Source organism: Colletotrichum gloeosporioides (genome assembly GCF_011800055.1).
Source record: "Colletotrichum gloeosporioides strain Lc1 chromosome Unknown consensus_7, whole genome shotgun sequence".
NCBI classification, from domain to species: Eukaryota; Fungi; Ascomycota; class Sordariomycetes; order Glomerellales; family Glomerellaceae; genus Colletotrichum; species Colletotrichum gloeosporioides.
This window is the reverse complement of record NW_025544652.1, coordinates 1,721,146-1,744,365: the sequence shown is the minus strand read 5'-3', so window position 1 is coordinate 1,744,365 and position 23,220 is coordinate 1,721,146. Positions and strand designations below refer to the sequence as shown.

General features: G+C 55.3%; 5 protein-coding genes across 5 annotated transcripts; 3 read left to right on the top strand and 2 right to left on the bottom strand.

Annotated features, from left to right (window-relative positions):
* Positions 1 to 4,246: 4,246 nt before the first annotated feature.
* GCG54_00001869 (uncharacterized protein) lies at positions 4,247 to 4,686 on the top strand (the record flags this gene model as incomplete). The annotated part of the gene is made up of 3 exons (XM_045401972.1): positions 4,247 to 4,365; positions 4,447 to 4,532; positions 4,607 to 4,686. The coding sequence occupies 3 exons, from the start codon at positions 4,247 to 4,249 to the stop codon at positions 4,684 to 4,686; spliced, it is 285 nt and encodes a 94-aa protein (XP_045270701.1).
* A 7,736-nt stretch (positions 4,687 to 12,422) lies between these two features.
* Positions 12,423 to 14,662, top strand: GCG54_00001868 (Protein YSC84; the record flags this gene model as incomplete). The annotated part of the gene is made up of 2 exons (XM_045401971.1): positions 12,423 to 12,687; positions 12,765 to 14,662. 2 exons carry the CDS (start codon positions 12,423 to 12,425, stop codon positions 14,660 to 14,662), a joined length of 2,163 nt encoding a protein of 720 aa, XP_045270700.1.
* Positions 14,663 to 15,410: 748 nt separating this feature from the next.
* Positions 15,411 to 21,328, top strand: GCG54_00001866 (SWI/SNF and RSC complexes subunit arp9; the record flags this gene model as incomplete). The annotated part of the gene is made up of 5 exons (XM_045401969.1): positions 15,411 to 15,972; positions 16,038 to 17,793; positions 17,865 to 17,906; positions 20,897 to 20,992; positions 21,043 to 21,328. 5 exons carry the CDS (start codon positions 15,411 to 15,413, stop codon positions 21,326 to 21,328), a joined length of 2,742 nt encoding a protein of 913 aa, XP_045270698.1.
* On the bottom strand, positions 18,679 to 19,762 carry GCG54_00001867 (uncharacterized protein; the record flags this gene model as incomplete). Its single annotated transcript, XM_045401970.1, has 3 exons — positions 18,679 to 19,034; positions 19,086 to 19,122; positions 19,178 to 19,762. The coding sequence occupies 3 exons, from the start codon at positions 19,760 to 19,762 to the stop codon at positions 18,679 to 18,681; spliced, it is 978 nt and encodes a 325-aa protein (XP_045270699.1).
* GCG54_00001865 (uncharacterized protein) lies at positions 20,939 to 22,882 on the bottom strand (the record flags this gene model as incomplete). The annotated part of the gene is made up of 3 exons (XM_045401968.1): positions 20,939 to 21,359; positions 21,878 to 22,684; positions 22,740 to 22,882. The coding sequence occupies 3 exons, from the start codon at positions 22,880 to 22,882 to the stop codon at positions 20,939 to 20,941; spliced, it is 1,371 nt and encodes a 456-aa protein (XP_045270697.1).
* Between the last annotated feature and the right edge of the window lie 338 nt (positions 22,883 to 23,220).

Sequence of the window (23,220 nt, the reverse complement as noted above, 5' to 3'; positions counted from 1 at the left end):
GTCAGAAGTTTTAGCTAAAGAGGAGGCTTGAGCATCAAACTTCGAGACGATTGGACACGGCACAATCACAAGGCTCTTTTGAACTGCTGGCAAGTATATCAGTAAGTTTTAGGCACTTCAGGCGTTCCGAAGGTCAACGGGTGCCACTGAACATAAGACCGCTGCTTGAAGCTGACTGTATAACTGAACGCGTTTGCAAGATGAGTTAGAAGGAAGCTGAAGAACGAAAAGCTGAGACTTTATTAGAGAGGAGCATCTTGTTTGCTCAGACGTGCTTATGATAGCTAGGGCGAGCATGTCGTCGCCCCCCTAGGTACGTTCGTTCAAAGGCTAGGGGCAAAAAGGGGATGGGCAAAAACATACAACACCGGGCATTCGCCGGTCGTCACCGACCCGACTACTACTCCAGCCCTCACTGGCTTATCTATGGGAGAGCGGACGGGATCCCGAGTTCTCCAGTGGGTATGGTCGTATGTGTTGGTTTTTGAAGGTGAACATACTTATACACCAATCACCTACACATGACCAGCTAGGTGAGTATCATCTTTTTAACGTGTGTTCCGTTTCAACAGACTGGTCTAGACATTGAGGGAATTACAGCAGTGTCTGCTTAACTTAATTATGCAGAAGAAGCCTTAGGTATAGCTGTCTTTTATGCGAAGACCCTACGCTTGTCATTCAGCTCTAAACTGTAACCTCACTTCGCTTCATGAGCTGCCATCGACCGTATACAACAAAACCTGAGTTCATAATACCATCATGCTGCAGTACAGTCGACCTGAAGTAAGTTCCAGTTAAGATACGCTCTCTCACCCTTGCTTTTTCAAGGCCACTCCGACCTCGGAAACAAACCTAGACTGTGCCTCCCGCGTCGAGATCATGCAACCATTCGACTCACTCATCAAGCTTGTCAACTCTGGGCCACCGAGCCTCGTTCTTATCAGAATCTGTGCTTGCGAGACGGCTTCGGGCAGCCTTTCTACGCCAGATTCCCCCAGTACATGGGCACTTAATGTTCGTACCTATATACTACACGACTTAAGCTCGTGACCTCTATGGTAGAAGAAAGAGTTGATACTTGCGTCGTTGATACTGCTGGCGTAGAATTTCGTGTACGCTTCAACGTAACACATCCGAATGCAATTCAGCTGCCTGTATCTCCGCTAAACGTGTTGATGAGGGTCCCGGCCATGCTCTCGGGGTGGCTTCACTCGACGCTCTAGAAAGGCTGTTGGCCTCTCTGCTCAAGTTGCGTAGAGATGACTTTTCAGTTGATCAGGCCCTCGCAGCCACAAGCAAAATATCCCTATCGGGCGCTGAGCGTTATACGCATTCTCCATCCTCATCCCCAAGTCCATATCAACAGCCTGCCCTCGTCTGAGCATGTTAATGCAGGGGCATGGTATTTTCTTCTTCTTCTTCTTCAAGTAAGCGGCACAACACACTGTTTCCACCTAAGTCAAGCACCAGCGAAGCAGTCTCGTGAACGTGAAGAGTATCTGAGAGATGATCCAACAGTGCAGTATCGATATGCATGACGAGAGCCTCACGCTCGGACACCGTTTCAGCCCAGATCAATAACGCATCGCCAGAACGACCCTCAAGATCGCCAAAGTGAGTACACCTTTAGGAGAACCTGCAACCCACGGTGTGATCGTAGCCACACGTCAAGTAAGTTGCTTGAGTTCGCAGTCTGGACTTTTCCAACATCAACGCTCTCGGAAGAGTTAACCGAACTCAGACAAGGGGAGACAACAGCTACCATGAAGAAGTCCCATCGTCCGCAAATTCAAACATCATGTGGGACGAGGTAGGCTGTAGGACAACAAGAGCGGTCGTTCGCGACTGGTCTGAGCTCACCAAAGAATACCTTTGAATCACACCATGAGAACCTAACCCTTCTGACAGGGACGTTGCTCGTCTGAATCCATCCCATCTTTAGTCCTTGATCTACTGATGGAGCGTCACCGCTGTGTAACTACAGACCAAACCACATGAGAATGTCTGGTATAAGGAGCATTTGGGTCGGACTATGGTCAAGGCCAGAGCCTGACCTGTTGGAGCAATTTTCCTAGCCCGAAGAGAGAGCGATTGACGCCGAATACAAATGAGTCTCCAGTTGTTGTCGTTGTCAGCTATGGCTATGGCCTGTCTGGCCGGTTCACGAAGCTCACACGGCCGGCGGAGGTCATGTCCTGGAATTCTGCATGAATTGCCGAGTATACCAAACGACTGGAAGCTCGTTACAAGAATGTTGTCGCAAAAACATGGAGAGTCTTGTGGTTTAGTGGCAACACTGGCGGATGTCCACACCTAATTGTCAACGCCATCCTGATTCTACGTAATGTCACTGGGAGGCCGATCCGTTATTCAAAATAGCCGAGTCATCTGTACAGCGTGATTCTGTCAAAGTCTTCTGCAGGCAGTTAGTACACACGTCATCACACGACACCCAAAACTGACGCATCCTCGGAGGCAACGAGCTGGGTCGTGATGGCTTTCAAGACAGTTTGATTTGGCGTAGCAGAGTAGCTTGAAATTGAATTTAGAACTCGTCCCTTTTTGTGAGGCGAAGCATTAACCACAGGGCGACGTCTTGGCCCCTTTTGCACCGCCAGTTTCCTCAACGCTGCACTTTCAAAGAGTTTACCAGCGGGTAAGAACAATTCTGGGGTGGCCGGCGACCTCATGGAGTGTTCGCTGAATCGTAGCCAGCTGGTAGATTGTGATCAAACACGAGAACCATAGCACGTGAGCTCGGATAAGCGTAACGCTCCGAACAGGGGCATACGCTCGGCCCTGGACGCCAGTATCAGCGACGTGGATGTTTGCCAGAGTGTTACCCCTGACTATCCTTTGTATCCTTGCTTGAGCTTTGGTTCCAAAGGGGGTTCTCGTCACCCGACCAGGCACATGCATACGCTCTCTCTGTATCATTATTGATGACCAGCCTCTCAATGGTTGCCAGTCAGCGAGAGGGCTCCACGCTATTGAATGGAGAGATGCCTTTACGTTCTTCAATGTAGAGCTACTTGCCAATGAAGCATCGCTCGTACGCTGTCGACTCATGTGGCGAGTACGACAAACACAAAACAAACTCATCAGCATCCCCGTCTGCCCGAGGATAAGACACATAGTGTTCAGGAAGAATGTTGCATTCGCTCCCGAACTCCCAGGTCTAAGGGACACGCGTGGTGGTTGCAGGAACTCGCCAGAAGCGAAATGGCAGCTGGGACCTTGGTACAAACCAACATCTGCTGCTTGACGCCAGCAATCACTTGAAACGCAGACAGAGAAACAGTTACTTCTCCAGATCCTGCGGTGTATATATCTTGGCGTTAAAAAAACTCAAATGAGCCGAAGCACGTACAAACAGCCACCAACTCGGGAAACCAACGACCGTCTTCAACCGTCCAGCGTTCTACGCGACAGCATAATCTTCACACCGGCCAGATCAACATTTGGCTAGTCAAGCGAGCGAACCACTCAGGCGCCGTTATATGAAAAGCAACTGCCGACCTTGAGAAGCGTGATAATAAAGCACAAGCAACCAATGCCAGCGCAGGAGGAACACGGCCACCCGACACTACATCCTCCTGCCCTCATGCTAGCCGTCAGCATGCACGATGAGATCGCTACAGCCGGGGGGGGGGGGGTTCCAGAACAGCCCACCGCCCGGTTGTGCTCCCCCTCCCCCGCCACGTCGCTGAAGTCATCATGCCGATGGCCACACTCGGCTTCCGGCCGGGTGGGGTCTCGTGCGACTTCATCGGGGGTTTACGAAACACATCCATACGTACAAAAGAAAGACACGGATAATTGCGTGTGCTCCCGGGGCAAGTAGGCCCAGTCTGTCATCTCACCCGAGAGAGGGAATGATGTTGTTCTCGCTGCCCGCTGACGCGGTTCGCAGGCTGAATCTTGGTTCCAACAAGGCAAAAGGTGGGCGAGGACCCTGATTTTGTTCACCCTTGTCCCCCACGCAATCAGGTTGGGAGGACGTCATTGCCGATCATCTGGCTCCCGCGGGGTTGCACACAACAAGGGAAAGCTGCGAACCAGCAAGTTTTGAGGACGATGCTTGGAGAGATATAAAACGAGCAGAGTAGATGGAGGGAAGTATGGAAAGAAAAGAGCAGTAGCATCTCACGCTTGTGATTCACGACGAACTTATAGAAATAGTCTCGGCGCCCCTAGACATACTATACTTCAGAAACACAACTTCTCACAAATAAATTCAGAAACAATGGAGTCGTCAACCACGCAGTCCCTCCTCATCTCCCTCGCGATCATCGTCGCCGTGTTCGCCGGAGGCTTCTTTGCGTACCAGCAGGGAATGCTGGACCCTATCATCGAGCAGATCGGGTGAGTTTGACAGAGGCAGAGAGCACCTACTGGACCTCGCGACCGTCCTTGCGGCAACGGCTAATCGCTCGTCGTCAATAGTGTCATGATGTTCAAGGCAAAGGCCGAAGCCGAGAAGAAGAAACTCCAGGCTCAGGGACAGAAGGCCGGCCAGGATTTTGTCGATGGTAAGTCTCTGACAGCGGCAGCCATGGGGCGCAAAATATCCCGAGAGAAACCAGCTAACAAGCCCCCCCGGCAGACCGACTCAAGGGGAACAAGCAGGCGGCCGATGTGGCGGAGGGCATTGGTTCTTTTGGTGGACTGAAGAAGCAGCTTTAATTTCGAACTATGATGGCTGAATGAAGCTTATTAGCCGGGTCAGTCAATCATCACCATGGTCGACAATGCGAGCAACGAAATTACGAAGTCAAGAATATTAGGGGGTTGGAAACTCGGGATTAGACGTTGAGCGTTAACGGCGTGGGAAACAGACTTGGGCCGGCGTCTTTTGCTAGTTCTTCTAATGCTGTTCTCGATTTTTTTTATTTTTTTTTTTTTTGGCGCCAGGAACCTAGGAGGTGAATAAACACGGCGTTTGTCAGCAGTAATCTCGCTCGAGTGCTCGAATGCTCGAATGCTCCAGTGCGAAGTTCCCGTTGCCTGTTGGTTACATCTTGTTGACATTGAGGGGCGACGAAAAGAAGAAAGAAAAAAAACAAGTGTTTCAACCAACTTGCTTTCCAGGAACAACCTGTTGCGGAGAGATTAAGGAGAGCATGGGTTTTGATGACCTCATGGCTCCTGAAGCAGGCAAGGACCCTGGACGCTGCATGCCTAGAAACCAGCTCAAGAACACCCGTAGGCTGTGGCTCCCCCTAACAGTTTGGCAAGTGCAATTCCGTTTGGCGGAAGGGAACAGGGCGCAGAGGACAAGGCAAGGGCTAGAGCATGCCATGCCTTGCCTTAGTGGACGGGTGCAAAGTTGCAGGGCTCTCGTGGCCCCGGCTCCGTGCAACCGTGAATCTGAACCTGTGACGATCGGCGGCGAGCTCGGGCTCTGCCTCCACCCTGAGCGTGCTGTCTTTCCACTTGGCTGTCACCTTTTACGCTTGAATATGCCGTCTGTCGACGCCAATGGGACTCTTGGACTCCAGTTTGGGGGCTTTGGCGTGCAGTCCAGAAGTCCAGACATCATTGACCGGCTATATTTGGTCTTTGTTAATGGAGGGTCCAGCCATCCCTTTTGCTCATACCACTCATTCGAATCCTCCTGACATGCTGTTGCCACGAGGTCGACTCGGTACTTGCGGCTGCCCCATGACCAAGGGGGGGTTCTTTTTTTCTTTTCTTTTTTTCCTCTTCGTTCTCTTCCTCCGATCCGTCATGAGCCACCCCGGTGAACCCGAACTGTCCCCCCTAATAACGGGTGGCCTGGGTTGCACAGACGGATTGACCGGCTGCGTCCGTCCGGAGGCCCTGCCAGGCCTCATCAAGAGTTCCGCGGGAGAGCTCCTGGCCTCATGCCTTTCGCAGCACAAGCGGAGCCCGTCGAGTTGTATATCCGGCACACGGCTCATCTACGCTCGAAACTCGTCCGCTGCAGGGCCTGGAAGCCGCCCTGCATCGACAGCCAATCGCCGCTCACATCCTTCCTTGAGGCCCAACGGCCTGTGGGCAGTAGCACCAAAGGCCGAGAAAATCTGTATCAAAATCTTCATCGAATGTGTGGAGTTGGGATGCCTGTTGTTGTCTCCCCTAGTACGCATGCGGCCCTTGGATTCAACGACGCCGATGAGTCAAGAAGAAAGAAACGAAAGCCCCTGCTGGCTACGTGCCGCGTATGGGTCGTCCGAAGTGGCTTGGATCCCCGAGTGGCATCTCAACTCTGAAGTTTTTGCGGCCCACTCATCGCGGAATTCGCTTGGACAAGCGGAGATTTTCATTTCCCATCCATGGACAGAGTTCAAGGTTGATCCTGCTATTTTTAAGTACCTCTCGAGGCTATGCGTTCGTCGAAATAGCAACGACGGTCAAGACTTGTTTCCGAATTGCTAGCAACACGCGAGATGACTGTTGAATGTGGAATTCCCGCCAATGCTGGAGAATGCTTCCGTGTGGCATTGGATCCGTTGAGGCGACGAGAAGACACGCTCTGAAGGGTCCCCTGTTTGCGTGCCATGTCTCCTGAAGGAATCGCCAGGTTTGGGCGAACAAACCCGCGTGGGCATTAGAAAACGAGTGAGAGGTCAGACACGTTGAAGAGCGCTGTGAAGAACGTTCGAGCGAGCCGTTTCCCGGTTTGACCTGTCTGCCGCAAGCTTGGCATCTGTGAACTTGGTTGGATGTGAGAATCTTCTGGTTGGACTCGATGCAAACGATCGAGGCCGGGAGAGCAACAGGGCCCACGGGCCATGTTTGATTGGCGCGTACCGGCGGCGCTAGGCTTAGAGTGGGGTCTGCCCTGCCTGCATTCCGGGGTTGAAGTGAAGTTTCCAGGTGGCTGGGACCAGATGGCCGTGTCCGTATCCGCATCTTCCATTCCGTAACCGATCCTCGCCGGGCGCTCTGTCGCGGGCGAATTGATCACCTCATCAGGTCGTTGGCAAAGACAGGTCCTGCCGAAATATCTTTCCAGGACAAAGAGACACGAAGACGGGTGGAATCCGCGAGTTCTTGGCGACAACGTGGTGTGGTGATTGACACCTCAGTGACCCCGTTGGCATTTGATCGGCTTCGGCCATGTGCGTGTCTGGGTTGACGGACCCAACTTTGGCGCGCCCCGCCTTGGAAGAATCCGGACGCAATCCGGACTGCCGATGGCAATGCTGGGCTGATGAGTTGGAATCTCAAGCCGCGAAAGGCCCGGCTCACGGCCCAAGCTGGCTGGCTGGCACTGGAGGCAGACCAGAGCTAGCCGCGCAACATAGGCTAACTGCGGCAGCATGGCATGGCCCTACCTGCGTGCTTTGTATCCGTATGTAGCTACTGCGTAGGCTGCCAGGAACCCCGCCTGCGTTCCCCGCGCGAAGGGAGGGAATGGAGAGGAGAGGAGCGGCTGATCGCATAAACGGCACGGGTGACGACGTTTTCTCCTCAGTCAACAACTCACGAGATTAAAGTTGGTTGGCTGCAGTTCTCGTGGGACAATTTTGAGACAAGGACGGGCATGTGAGGCAACTAGCCGGTAACAACGCTCTGAGAAGCAATCAAGACAGAGACTCGCAACCCATCGTTGAAGGTTCTGGCAGAAAGTCGAACAGTAGTGGTCACAGACAGACGCCGAAATGCAGCAAGAAAACGTCTCATGGATGCGTGCACATTCCGCCCCCAAGGTAGTGAGGAGATGCAGGCCGCACCTCTGCACCTCTCGGGTCCAAGGACGTGGGCTTGAGACATTGGTGTGATAGCGTCAGATGCCACTGTCAGTTCGCACTGGAGCGGTAATCTTCGGGCGCACGGGTTGCCGATGAGTAACTCTGGATCGTCTCAATCTGTGAAGAGGCGCGCTTGCAGATGCTCGGGGCAGAGATTCTCAAATTCCTTTGAGACGGCAGGGTCGGGGGGCGGCAGCGGGCGACCACGCCGAGTGGAATGAAACAATTCCCGAGATGGTTGAGGTGCTTCATTGTCGCAGGGTGTTTGCTTTCTGCCTTTCTACCCTGGTGGTGGCTTAAGCTCAGTGGAAGTGGCGGGTTCCTCGGTTCGTTGTCGAGGTTCGTCGGCCTCTGATTTGCACGAGCTAATCCGGCGCTCGATGGTGGTGTTGGATCCGTAAGGACATCGAGTCAACCACGCGCAGGCAGGCTGGAAGCAAGCTTACCCGTTCCCCTCCCCCGGTCGCGAGGCGAGAGGTGAGAATGACGGATGGCAGCGGGGTCGGATGAGCAGACCAGCCAAAACGAGACGAACCGACCCAAACCGGCCAGAGAGGGGACGACGACGATACGACGATACGGGGCCAACAGACGGCTCAGACTGAAGCAGGCTGGCGGATACCACGCACATACGAGAAAATGGCGATTTGGGTGCGTCGATATTGGCGCCGCCATGCTGCTGCGTTCCTTAGTCAGGAACACTGGATAGAGCATCACACCCTCTCAAAGGAACTTGAAAGAACCCGTCACCAGAGAGCCGTCAGACTCGACATCGTTCGGGGGCGGTTGGTCGGTTGGGTGTAGTGTAGTAAGTGTGGTGGGATGCCAGGTGGGTGGACGAGGTAGACCAAAAGTACCGATAGTCTGAAGTGTATGACGAGTGGAGAGCCGATGTGAACAGGTGGATGGGCCGGACGACAAGCCGATCCATTCCTTCGGACAATTGTTGGACTTGGGTACAGCAGTCACTGCAGCGAAATGCAGCTGAGGTGCAGCGAGCCAGGCCCCGCGAGGAGAGATGACTGCGTTGCGTAGCGTAGCGTAGCAGCTGCTCTGCAATGGTGGTGCGAAGTCGGCCAAGCGAGCTAGCCGGTTGGCGATGGCGATGGCGGTGGTATTGCGGTCGGAGTCACAGCAGAGTACCCAAAGAACGTGTGGTGGTAACAGCAGGAAGACTTTGATGGTGCTGATGGTGACAGAATGACAGGAGACGCAGAGATGAGACAAATCCCCGACTTCATTGGAGAAGGCGAGAGACATATCTCAGCCACACGATGGGAAGGACCCACTTCTCGTTACTGCAGATGGCAGTAGCACCTCACATTTGGCATGCACCAAGATGGAGCTTGATTAAATCCTTTTCTTTTCTCTGTGTCTCTTCGTTTCTTTCTTTTTTGGTCGTTATCGAGAGCCTTGCGCACGGCAATCGGGTTTCCGTCTGAGAGCAACTCCTGACTCGGCCGTCTCTTCGGGTTCTGTTCCGGCTTGGACCCTCGTTGACCCCTTTGACACACACACTCTCTCTCTGTGTCTGTTCAGGGACACATTAAAGTTGTCAAATATTGATTTGGGCAGTGTGTTAATATCGGGCTACTTTCAAGCAAGGGCGAAGGCGCCCGTCTCCGGACTGCTTCGCATATTGCGCACAGCTCGACATGTTCGCCCGAAGCATGGATCAGGCTGCATGTCAGGACGAGTCAAGACGAGCGTAGAGTAGGATCGTCGAGGCCGTCCGTGTCCCGTCCGCGCGCCCAGACCCTACTTGACCCTTTCCCCTCGAGAGACTGTTGCGCCTGTCTTGGACGGTGCATGGCAGAGGAGAGACGATTGGGTGGGCTGTCTGTTCTGAGGATATGGGTCGCCGGCAGCTGGCTCGCAACGAAATAACAGGGTTTCATCTCATGATTAATCATGTAAAGCTCGCTGATGTGGCTTGACGAGGAGGATGCAAACTCTCCCTCCCTTGCTTACTGTTGGCTCACGACGACTTTGCCAATGGGCGCGACAGAATGGACCACGGCGCTCTAGACTGAAGACAATTGCAAAGTGCGTGCATCTGCAGGCATTGCATGTCCCGATGGGAGGCAGTGAAGGAGATTGGCTTTAGCTCCGTTGGGGGTTTCCTGTTTGTTTTTCCTTGCACCTGTGCTTCCTTTTTTCGACGTTTGCCATTCTTTCCCCCCTCTGTCTCCCTTGCGTCTGGCTAGCGGTTTGCCTGGCGGGAAAAGGCGCGGTGCGAGTGCAGTGCGGTGCGATGCGATGCCTCTTTTGAGCGTCCGATCTGCGACTGTCTGCAGGTCTGAGTAAGACGGGTGATGGACCATCGTCTTTTTAAGTCTGATGTGAGCTGCGCCGTTCTACTGCTGCTGCTGCTGCTGTTGTTGTTGCCGGCGTAACCCACCTTGAACTTTTTTTCTTTCTTTTTTTTCTGCAAGGGCTGGTAGGGTCAGGGTACATAGCCAGTGTAAGTAAGCAATGCTGAAGGTGCTAAGTGTTACCAGGCTGTCCAACGTGCCGGTCCTGGCCGAGAAGTTTTCTAGGATTGGAATCGTGTCGCTGCATGTATTCGTATGTATATTCATCATCACACTGATCAGTCATGACTGCTCGGGATGCATGTACTTGAAGAGTATGTGGGAGGGGACGGACGGACGCACAGCTCGGATACGCAGTCTCATTGCTGGTCTCATCAGTGTTGGGTTAGCAAACATTCTTCTTCCTGCCGGAGAATGGATGCCACAGCGGGATCGTCGACCCACCACTGCTGCAGCAGCAGCATCTTGTTAGTCAACCCAGTGACAGTTACGCCCCCCGAATGCGACGGGACGGGACTGGACCTGTTCTCGCACAGGCACCACTGGAGGCGTCCCTCAAGCTTTCAAGCTATGTTGATACCTTGTCTTGACACCACCAATGCATGCGCTTCCGTCGGTCCTGTTGCAGTGGGGTTTCGCCGTGAGGTCAAGCTGCATGAAAGGCGCCAACGTGTGGACTGTGGAGGAAGTTGGCGATGGCCTGCGAGTCGCAAGTCGGTACGTGTGTTGGTGGCTCTCTGGATTCTCATTCGATTTACACGTGTAGAGAGAGACCTGGATAGGCTGGTGATGGTATCCGCAACTCAGCTGGGAGAGTTTGGCACCGCCCCAGATTTACGTACCTCGGGACGCCAGAAGAGGCCATGGGCCAGCCTCAATCGGGCCAGGCTTCTCGATTTCGCACTCGGCCTTGCCTGATTTGAAGCCGTCGCCTCCGGCTCGCAAAAACGTGGATAGCGCCAGCAAAGGTGGACTGAACTGGTGGACTGGGACTGGATTGTTGAAGTGTCTCTAAAGACTGGTACACTACACAAATACTTGAAGATCACGTCGTTTTGCCCCTCCGATGTTCCTGACCCTAGTCTCACATTTTCTTTTCTTCTTCTCCTCTTGCTTCTAGGTACAAAGGCATCTTTCAAAATACTGCTGAACCGGCCGGACTCACCTCCTTATTGTCCCCTAGGTACCTTACCAGGCACCTTACCGGCTGTTTAAGTGCAAGCGTCGGCAAGAGCCTTGCCCTGCGCCTGCCTGAATATCTGCCCTGCCTGCTACCTAACGCACCTACCTAGGTTACTCCGTACCTACCTAGTATGGTATTGGCATAGGATTGCCATTCACCTTGCTTCCACCCTCAACAAGCCTCACTCAGTCAATCCCGTGGCTCCCGACTTTGGAGCTCAGACACGCCTAGCCCCAGTCTTGCCAGCAACAAATATTTGCCAACACCACGAGAGGCAAGAAACAAGAAAAATACAACAAGAAAAGAAAACACCACCACTGCCGACCGAATTCCCTCGTTCTCACGCCGTTGCTCACTTCTCTCCAACTGGCTCTTTGTCGGCCCTCTCTCTGGCCTGCTGCTACCACCAAGTACCTACTGCATAGTAGCTGCGCAGTAACTGGCACCCGGCCTATCCCACCTGGGCCTGGTCCATCTGAATTCTGGTCCGGCGCCGTCAACGAGCCAGGGGACAGGGATCGGCCTTCTCCTCACATCCTCGTCGCCCACGTCACCTGCGCGCAACCACCACCACCACCACCACCACCACCACCACCACCACCACCCCCAAGACCCAGGACCTTTCCTTCTCTTCCCTCCCTTGTTCGCCCACACGCCCCTCAAGAGAACGACCCAAGACCCGACGACCGACCCAGGCAAGAACCCAAGCCCACACCCACTCCCCGCTTGGCCCATACACCCTTCCCGCTGCCTGCACAACCTGACGCTACGCTGCTTTTTGCGTGGTGATCCGTGAGCCCTGCCACCGTCTTGTACTTGCTGCAGCGCTGCACCTTGCTTGCTGGTGCACCTCAATTCAAAGTACTCAATTCCCAGTACCTCAGAGTGGAGGAGGCTGAGTTGACCCGGTGGACCTGAATGATCCTGTCTAACAAAGCCCAATTCGTCCCCCAAATTCTTGATCCTGATCTATCCTGCTTCTCTTCTTCAACTTCTTCCCATACCGGCGGGATCCAGAGAGAAAGCAGGTCTTTTCTGCTAATAGGTGTTGGTGGTGAGAAAGCAACACCACAGAAGCGATCGACGAATGTCGCTGTCGTCGCTACCCCGTCTCCATCTGCGAACGGGGCTCAGAAGACATCACCAACGCCCTCGCCCATAATACCCGACTACACCACCACGCCACGAACCGCACATCGGACCATGCAACGGGTCTCGAGCTTCCTCCCGTCTTGGGAGGCCAGGAGGAGGAGCAACGCCAGCACCACGAGCAACGCCCGAAGCAGCATCATCACGGCAAACAGCAAATCCCCCCTCGAGAAGGTTTTCCGCTGGTCCACCAAGCCCGCCCCTCTCACCACCACTGCTCTTGCCACGGCTGCCTCACGTATTGGTCGTGAGGCTTTCTGGCCAGCAACCCTCGATGCGGAGTGCGATCGTGCCGCCCGCATTTTGAAATCATTTTGCTGTAAGTGGCTTCATTTTACCGTTCCCGCCTCGCCCGTTACATGGTGCACCCGTTCACTAACACCATTTCGCTTGCAGCCGACGGCTTCCTCGCGCCCCTGCACGATCAGCCCGACCGCTCATCGGCCCTCACTGAGCCCCAAACACCAATTCGGATTTTCAAGAAAATTCCTCCGAGGATTATTCAGAATGCTGCAGGCATTGCGATCTTCACTTGCATGCGATCGGGCCTGTGGATGACGGGGTCTGGCGGCTCAGGCATCCTGATCGCCCGCAAAGCTGACGGTACCTGGTCACCACCCTCTGGAATCGTGCTGCACACCCCGTCGCTGAGTTTCGTAATGGGCGTCGACATTTACGACTGCGTACTTGTCATTAACAACATCGCTGCCCTCGAGCAGCTAATTACTCAACCTACTATTACTTTGGGCGAAGACATTGGCCTCACAACTGGCCCGTTAGTCGCACTGGAATCTACAGAGGTCGACCCGAAATGGAGGGAGCTGGACAACACCGTCTTGACGTACATGAAGGCAAGAGGACAGTCGCAAAACGTCAACTTGACGGGCTGTATCCTGAAGGAGCGTGGAAATGAGAACGAGAGGTTTTACGGATGCAACGTGTCGAGCATGGACATTTGCGCCGGCAATGTGTCTAGGCACGTGGAAGAGACCCGTCCCATGTTCGAGGTCATCAAGGAAGCCGAAGGAAGAATCGACGCGGACCAGGTCATCCTCAGCAAACTCTCGGCTCTACCCGCGCCAGGAGACGCCATCCTCGAGACGCCCAGAGCCTCGCCCGCCTCGCCAAAGACCAAGATTGCTTTCGGAATACCCAACGCTGAGGACCCGGACCCCTTTGGTGTGCTGGCACTCGAGATGGCCGGACTGGAGATTCGCGAGGCCGGAACGCACCAACGCCCGGCAAGTCGCCAGTTTGAGTTCAACCCCACCCCGACCAGCCCTGCCTTCTCAAAGTTCAGCAGACAGAGTGTCGAGACGACAACGACAAGAAGCAACCGGGCCAGTCTCATGTCCACCAAGACGAACCGTACCAAGTTGTCGGAGGCCTTCACTCACACCAGCACGGCCATCACCACCCCCGACACCTCGCCCAGTCAGAGCCAGAGCCAAAGCGAAGACGGGGCTTCCATCCACAGCTTACCTGCACTGAAGGAGCCCGAGGAGATTGACTACACCAAGATTGATTTCACACCCTTACGGCAAATCAGCGGTAGTCACTCGATCGAGGGCACCATCATGACGGACAGCGACGACCACTTGCGAACCGACGTGAGCACCATGGATGATGCGGCGACCAAGGCATCTAGTGTATACACCAAGGACGACGCCAGCATCATCACCAAGCATGACGATGAGATCAAGGAGGAGGCGCAAGATGAGAACGAGGATGATGACGCCGATGACGAGGACGATGAGGACGACGAGGAGGAGGCGGTCATCTTCGAAGTGGCCGAGGTCCAGCCTGCTCGCATGGCTGCCCCGATTCACGCCAAGGGCTCCCTGGTCACGATTCCTAAGAGGATTCCGCCCCCCCTGCCGGCGAGAAGCCCTGCGAGAGGCTCCCGCGCGAGCAAGAGTGAGATGGGAGATGTGAGCCATCTTCACAGCCCACTTCAGTCTTCCTTCACCGCCTCTCCTCGTCAGTCCATTGATTCTAGCTCTATCAGAAGCGAGACGAGCAAGATCCCGTCCATCAAGGAGGTGCCCGCTGAGGATGGGTCTGATGCGGAGAAGGCGAGCAAGACCGATTCCATCATGACGGAGAAGCTGCAAGTGGATGAGTCGGCACTTGAGACCCCCACGGTTCAGGAACTGAACAAGGCCACACCTTTGGCCCCTGGTGCTTTCCCGGACGAGGAAACCGATTTTATGACCCCTTTGGGCAGCCCTTTGAAAGAAGTTTCCAGCATCGAGTTGAGGCATGTTGCCCCGAAGGCGGTTGACGTTGCATGATACCATTCACTTTCTTTTTGCTTTTTGCGTGGCACTAGGTGTGCTACCCAGGAACTTGGACACGCACACTGTCCCATTTTCCTGCTTGAAATTTTCACTGCCAGGCGTTGGGGAAGATTTATGGCTGCAAATTCTGGGAGCAGAATACTCAGCAGTTACTTGCGATGACGAACAACTTTACGACGGTTTTAACAGGCGTTTACGGATTCAAGGCTCAAAATGGCCAAGCACCGGGAGGGTACAACAACACCACAAATGATGATTGGGTACACAGTCTGTACCAGGGGGAAAACGGAACGGTTAACTGGATTGGGGGAGGGACTGTATACCATAGAACCGGACGTCAGCCAAGCAGCCTCAGATGCTGCAGAGGGACATTACTTGGGCTACCGCGGGTTGACTGTGAGGGGCAACCCAACAAGATCGTCCGACAATGGTAGCATAGCCTTACTATGTATTGCATAAAGATAATGTTCAATCATTCAGAACACTCCCCGTCCCATGTTCAAGCCGCACGATGATATGATGAGCCGCAGCTTGCTTAAGCGGAGCTGCTGCTCGATCTTAGAGCCCCATATCTTTTATGACTTTGTAACCGAAGGAAGCTCTTTGAACCATGAAAGCCCCAGATTTTGTGAATCACAAAACTGCCATCACCACCATCATCACCATCATGATTGCTACTCTGGTGTCTATGCCTTGATGTGTGTGCAGTAGCTGCACGGACCGGAAAAACATTGTAGCAAACATGCTGTTTGCACGGACCACCCCAGCAGTTTCTGGCTTCAGTACCACCATTGGCTTTACAGCTGGCGCCAGCAGCTGCACCAGCACCAGCATCAGCTCCCAAGAGGACTCTGCCAGATACGCGTTTCGATCGCGGCCCCAGACACTCGCGCAGGTTACGCCCACGAAGCCTCGAACCCGAGCCACCTACGACGACAATCCAGGCTCTGCCACGCCCTACGACACTCCAGCTCAATCCCGTGCCGCGACAACCCCTCGCGCCGGCAAGATGTCGACCCAGACGGGCAAGTTCCGCGAGGACCAGGTCCTCATCATCTGCCCCGGCAGCCAGACGACCATGGCCCAGCTGGGATGCGGCGAGCTGACCCCGCCTGTCCATCGCATGCCCACGCGCATGTTCAAGGACGAGGAGACGGGCGAATGGCGCCCTTTTCACACCTTCAAGCGCAAGAAGGCTGGCGCCAATGGCGCTCTCGCCATCGACGGGCCGCGTACCGAGGAGGACGACTACGAGTGGGTTGAAGACACAGACTCAAGCGAGGGCGCCATCTACCCTCTTCAAGGTACGTCGTATTGAGCGCGATTGCGATGCGAGAAGGTTTGCGATGCTAACTGAGTGGTTTCTCAGGCGGTCGTATTGCCAACATGGAGGCCTTCCTGGCCTTCCTCGACCATGTTCACAGCATGCTCACGACCACCTACCACAACACTCCCATTATGCTCATCGCCTCGCCCCAATGGACCCGCCCCGACAACGAGACGATTGCGCGCTACATATTCGAGAAGACACGAACCCCGGCCTTGTGCATGATGCACAGCGGCATTGCCTCCCAGTACGGCGTCAAGTGGCCGAACGTGACTGTGGTGGACATTGGCTACGAGAAGGTCGACGTAAGTTGCATACACGACGGTCGCGTGGTCAGCTACGGCGAGCTGGGCGCCCCGAATCCCGAGCGCTTCATCTCTGGCGGTGAGATCTTCACGCGCAAGTTGGTCGAGAAGCTCAAGAGCAAGGACTTCACCTACGACATGGCTGAGCAGCTGAAGAAGAGCCACGTCTGCGAGGTTCTCCCCTATGCGCCCAATAAAGCGAACCTGATGGAGCTGCCAACTACTTCGACGGCAGGGGCTGCTGGGAGCGGGCCGTCTGCCGCGCCGGCCGTCGAGGCACCTCAGACCAGTGAACCAGCGCGTCCCGTGGCCGCCGGCGACGAAGAGCCCGAGGAACCTAAGGGCGACGAGGGTGTACTTGACGTAGCCAGCATCGTCACGGCGGGCAACGCGCGCGACTTTTTGGCCAAGAAGGAGAAGGAGAAGCAAGAGAAGGGCAAGGGTGGCAGAAAGGGCAAAGCTGCTCAGGAGGCAGAGGCTGCCAAGCCTGTCCGCCTGCCCAACTCGAAGCGCACGCACAACATGTTCCACTTTGAGGAGGTCATTCAGGAAGAGGTCCAGCCTCCCAAGAAGGATGAGCCCAAGCCGGAGGCCAAGGAGGAACCCAAGAAGGAGGAGGCCGGCAACCCCACCGAGTCCAAGGACGTGGAGATGACGGACAGCGCCGCCAAGCCCGCCGACGCGCCGGTCCCTGACGGCGAGTCGAAGTCGGCAGAGGCAACCCCTGCTGACCCTCCTGCGGCCACCGAGACGAACGGAACGACCGCACAGCCCGCCGCCATCCCCACCGAGACGCCTGCCGCCACCAACGGCGTCCCCGCCCCTCCCGAGAGACAGGCGAAGCGCGTGCGCCGCGACATCGAGGTCGGTCTGGAGCGGTTCACCTTTGCAGACCGTGGCGAGATTGACCGGATCGTCACGACCATCTACCGCACCGTCCAGAGCATTGACGATATGTACATCCGCCCCCTGTGCTGGGACAACATCATCTTCGTCGGCAACGGCGCCCGCCTCCGCGGCCTCAAGGACAACATCATGCAGACCCTGACGGCCCGCCACCTCATCTCGCCCAGCACGGCCACCATGTTCACCTCGGAGCTCCCCTCCAACATCGCCACGCCCACCGGCACCGGCGCCCAGACCCCCACCGGCTCCTTCACCGGCGCCCCTCACCAGCTGCCGCCCAACAGCTCCGGCGTCAACCCCCTGCTCCAGGCCGCCACCACGGCGTCGGCGCAGCACCAGGGCACCCCCGGCCCCGGCGAGGCTAACGGCACTCCCGGCGGCGCCCACCACTTCCACAGCCAGACGCCCACGAGCATCAAGCTGGCAGCGCTTCCCACCTACCTGGGCGAGTGGAACAAGAACGGCTTCGAGGAGGCCATGTTCCTCGGCGCGCAGGTCGCGGCTCGTATCGCGTTCTGCCAGCACAACCTGGACATGGCCGGCCTCGAGGCCCAGCGTCTGGCGAGCTTGAGCAGAATCGAGTACAAGTAAGTTTTCCCCCCATCTTGTTCTGACCACGCATTCACATACTTCACATACTGATACCTTTGTTTTACAGCGAGATGGGCCCCAAGGGCATCCGCACCCACTCGATGCTCAAGTAAGAGGGCAGCATGCTTCGTCATTGTTTTCTCAGTCATGGAAAGCCGGGCCAGCGCAGGCGTGAGGGATATTTGGGATAGTAAATGGTGAGAGAGAGAGAGAGAGAGAGAGAGAGGGAGGGAGGGAGAGAGGCGAAAGTTTTGGCATTGACACGGGCATTTTTGCTTGCCTTATACTGCTTGTCTTGTACCCCATTCCCAAAGGGATGGATATGAGATGTCGGCTTTACCGCGTTCTGGAGTTTTACGGACACATCAAAAACCCGGTGGTGTGAAGGCGTGGGGGACTTTTACTTTTTTTTTTTTTTTTTTCCTTTTCCTTGTTAATGAAGCTACCGTGCTAGGCTTGGCCATTCGCGGGGATTTACATAATGCTTTCCCTCCTTGATCGCATCCAGCAGGCAGCTTCTTCTCCGTCGGCCCCTCAAGGAGGAGGTGGAAAGGTTGCGCGATAGCCTCGAAGTTATAGAGGGGGAGGGGGCGAGTCGGTATTTGTACAATACTCTCAAGGCATAGATCATTCAGAACCACATTCAAGTTATGACCAAACCCAGAGAGGGTGTCTTTGATTGCCAGTACCCATCATCATTTTACCGCTAGTCTGCGCTGCCATTTTACCTGTTCATCATTTACGAGAGCTCCCGCTGATATCTCGTCATCTCACAACGCCTCCACAGTCGCTCTCCCAGCAACAATTAGCTCCTCATACCAATTCTCTCACCTGCTCCCGTCATCCGCTCATCTCAAAACAACATGACACCCGCGCATATCTCAAACATCCTGCTCCGACTTGCCAGCGGGGTTCCACTTGGCCTGGCAGGTAGGGCACTTGGTACCCCAGCCGCTGCTCTCGTGTGCGAATGTAGCGAAGCATCCGGTGTGGGCATGGTGGCCGCAAGTACTGCAGCATACCGTCTCCAAGTCGCCGAAGGCCTGGTAGCAGACGATGCAGTCTTTGCCCTCCTTGGACTTGGGAACGCCATCCTTGAAGGCGGGGTCGTTGTCGATCTCGGCCTGGGTAGGGCGGATCTTCGGGGCGCGAGCAAAGATCGTGGCGAGCTCGTCGTCAGAGATTCTTCTCTGAGGGAGAATCTCGGCAGGAGCGCGCAAGACGTGCGTAAGGACGTCTAGAGCACTGGTAAGCAGATGCTAGTGATGCTGAGATGCGTGGGACTCACAGATGACATGCTTGCAGTTGCTTCGCGGGTTGAATTTCTTGCAAAATGTTAGCAGCTGTACTTTCATACTTTGATTGATGTAAATCACTCACGGCAGCGGAACAAGTGCACGACGTCTCATGCGCAATGGTGACGGTGTAAATGTCGGCGCCGGCTCCACGAACAGCGAGCGAGAGCCGATTCGGGTCACCCCACTCCTCGTTGGCGTACTGCTTGATGATGTACATGCGCTGGGTCATGGCCTTCTTGGTCGACATGATGTGTCTATGGTCATTGACAGGGACGCCGTTGCGTGGCTTCTTCGTGCTCTTGGGAGTGGAGCTGGCGCCCTCATCGGCAGGATCAAAGCCCTCGGCGGCGGGGCGGACGTCGACTGTCTGGCCGTCATAGTAGGTCTGCCAGTTTTGCAGGCGGTTGACGAGGACCTGCTTGCGGCCGTCGGTGGGAACGTTGCGCATCATGAGCTGCTCCTTGATGATGTCGACGGAGAGCTCAGACCAGTCGGTTCCGTCTGGAAGGGGGCCAGTCTTGATGCCGTACGTGCCGCGGCCGAACCGGGTGAGGCGAGGGATGTCGGCGGGGTATTGGAGGGGCTTCTTGGGTGTCTTCTTTGGGGTCTTTTGGGAGCCCCCGAAGAGGGTCTCCGGATCATCCATGTCCATCTGAGAAGACGACATTGTGGAGGGAGGTGAGGGTGGCTTCTGAGATCCTGCCGTCTGAGATCCCGCTGCAGGCAGGATCGTGCAAGCGTCGGGGACGTAAGAGGTAGGGTCAATGGCTCGGATCGTCGCGAAAGCCAGAGGTGACTTATGTACACGACTGTCCAAGGTTTTCCGCAGTGTGTTGGTGTGAAAGTTGGAAAAGACAGGCCGAGAAGGTGAGACGGGGGTGAAGTATTTGAGCAGCCCGGCAGGAGCAGGCTTCCTTGGTGGCCACCCTCTCATTCTGGAAGGTGCGGCGAACCCAGCCGGTGGTCTTGCCAAAAAGGCAGACATGTTCGACCAGTTTCACTTGTTGCAACCATTCAATGGAGCAACGATCCCAAAGATGTTTCAAGCAATCGATTTCAACAGAACGTCGTTGCAAGGGCCAAGGTGAAGTTATTCCCATTCACAACGCACGTATCAACCCCGCGCCTCATATTTGATTTCTGTGCCATATCAATCGACGAACTCAAAGTCTTTCTTCCATGTCATCTGAACTTGATGGCCACTAAAAGCTGTAGCGAATGGGATTTACCTAGAACTGTCGTCAATTGGTTCTCGGTGAGTGCCGGTGCTGTCGGTGTAAGGAGTCCCTCGTTGGCAGGGGTCGCACGTGGCGCTGATGTTTCCCAAGAGACCGTAGAAAGACAAGTGCCGGGGGTGCGTTTGACATTCTCATCTCCGCTTTTGACTTTCGCGCAGGTCGTAGCTGACCATACTGAGCCATATACTTCTTTTGCTATTTCCCACAACGTCTCCTCTTGAAACGATTGACTCACCGTGGAAAGGAAAATTCCGGCGCTGCGTTGGTGTCTGCTGCTTTTTTGGCAGCTGAAGCCTTTGTCCCAATCTGGCATGTCAGGGTCATGAAATGGGGTCCTGATTGGCTTCACCTAGCTACCCTGTCTAATTCTCGGCAACCCCTGTGCATCAAGTGACTCAACAGCAGCAGAAGCCCGCTTGACCTCGTCCCCTCTCTTCCACCATTCCCTCTACTGCGTGGTGTCAAAGTATTCAAGGAACTAGACTTCGGCCAACCTCTTCATCCCACACTCGTTGCCCAATACCCTTCTCTCACCCGTCCTCATCCTATCCCACCATGACCAGACGAAACATCAGTTCGGGCTCGGCCTTTGAGGCACAAATCGGCTACTCCCGCGCCGTGGTGTCGGGCGACCTCATCTTTGTGTCCGGAACAACGGGGTACGTTGCCCGTTTGAGAATTTGCGGCAGGGAACTTGACAATGAGACAGGTACAACTATGAGACCGGCGTCATCTCGCCCAATATCGTCGAGCAAACCGAGCAAACAATGGAGAACATCGCTGCCGCTCTCGCTGCGGCCGGCGCGGAGATGAAGGACGTTGTCCGCGTACATTATATCTTGCCCGACCGCAACGACTTTCAGATGACTTGGCCTGTTCTGCAGAAGTGGTTCGGCGATGTGCGCCCGGCTGCCACCATGATTCAAGCCGGTCTGATGGAGGAGGCCATGAGAATTGAGATTGAGGTCACGGCTAAGAAGGAGTCGGCAGCTTGAATTGAGCCAATGTGAACAGACTGGAAGGAGCCTGCCATGTAAATAAGGCCAACCTGCTGGTAAGATCGCACATGTAGTTGACATCAGACGCCAGCGACTTCGCGATCAGACAATGAAGACAGATGGCTGTAGCTCACGTGTAGGCCACACCACCATCCATGTGTCAAACGTGCAGCAGTCGGCCGCTGCAGTGAAAGACATTGTAGCCTCCCTAAGAATGCAATGGTTTCTGGGCTCTTCAGACGAAGTTGAGACGGGAACTGACATCTGGTCGGCGACCATACAAAGTCCCGACTCTTCCGGTAACTACGGTTGGCTAGGGCCACGACTAGCTTCTGTGGTCGCCGACCTCCCAACATGACGTCCACCTTGGGTTTCCCGCATACCACTGCAGAACCCCGGGTTTGTACGACTTGGGCCACACAGAAGTGGCTGAGACACGGGTAAATGTTTCAGGAAATTTCGCTATGATTGCCGCTATGCAAAAAGAAGGATGACTACAGATGTATCTAGTGGAAATATGAGGCAATCAGGGCTCCCGCGCCAAACATGTACATGATGGTGACAAAACTGGCTGTAGAAAAGATGGAAACGCCACTGAGACCATGACCGGATGTGCAGCCTCCCGCTATTCTGGACCCGAGACCAATCAGGAACCCGCCTGCTGCAGCGAGCTCCGGCGACACGGCCGTATCCGCGGCGCCGAGCGCAAACGACGGGTACGCATTCGCGAGGGCCCAGGCACCCGCGGCCAGGCCGGCGGAGAAGAGAATATTGCTGTACGAAGACGGCTTGCCCTTCTCACCGCCGCCCTGGACAACCCACCAGAAGTATCTGCCAATCTCGTCGTAGGATGTTGACACGCCCAGCATGGACTTGCGTGTCAACAGGGAGAAGAGTTGGGCGAGACCGATGAAGAGGCCGCCAATGGTGGGCGCAACGACGGCATAGGGGCTAGCCGGGGTGTACTTCATCGTAGCATAGATGACGCCGGCGAACACGGCCTCGATGCCGATGAAGGAAGCTGCCCTGCTAATACCAGCGCGCTCATAGACGGTGAGCTTCGGGTTCTCCGGGGCGGCTTTGACGGCGTTGGACGTAACGGCCTTTTGGAGAAAGCCGGTCCATGCGATGCCCGCCGAGACGGCGCCAGCAAGAACGTAGATGCCAGACTGCGTGCCCACCGCGATCTGGGCCAGAACGGTGCCCGGGCAGGAGCCGGAGAGGGCCATGCCGGCGCCGAGGATTGAGCCACCGAGGATGTTGCCGTCGTACTCGGAGAAGAGACCCAGACGAGAGGGGCTGCGGGGCTTAGGGCGGACGTAGCCGAGCTTGTCCAGAGTGACGACGATAAGTCTGGTCAACGGCGTCAGTGACGTCTTCATGCACGAGAGAAGGAGGCGCAGCATACGTGCTACTGGCGGCCGCCGCGAGGAACGCTTGGATCATGTGCCAGTTCTCCAGCTTGAGCTGAGCAATAATGACGGAGGGCTGATATACGCCCGCTCCCACCAGAGCGGCACCGAAGGCGGCGCCTGACAAAACGGTGGCCATGGTTATGGTTGGTCGCGAGTTTACTGAGATGAGCCGGGTTGGTGCGAAGCAGCGCAGGACTTTACATGAGAGGTCGCCGAAACGACTGAAAAACCTGATGATGCGTGGAGAGAGTCTATCTTCAGACGCCAAATCTCGTTAGGCTTGTCGGATGAACTTATACGGATTGCAAAATGTGTAAAACGAGAACGAGACTGCAGTCAGGGGAAAAGGCCGCCGGACGGAGGAAGTCTCCGTTGATTACAGAATCAAGCCCGAGAGGCCATGAGCGTCGGGGACTTGGAAGAAAGTAATGGTTAATAATGGCCTAAAAATATGGTGGTTTCGGTAGCGGGGCT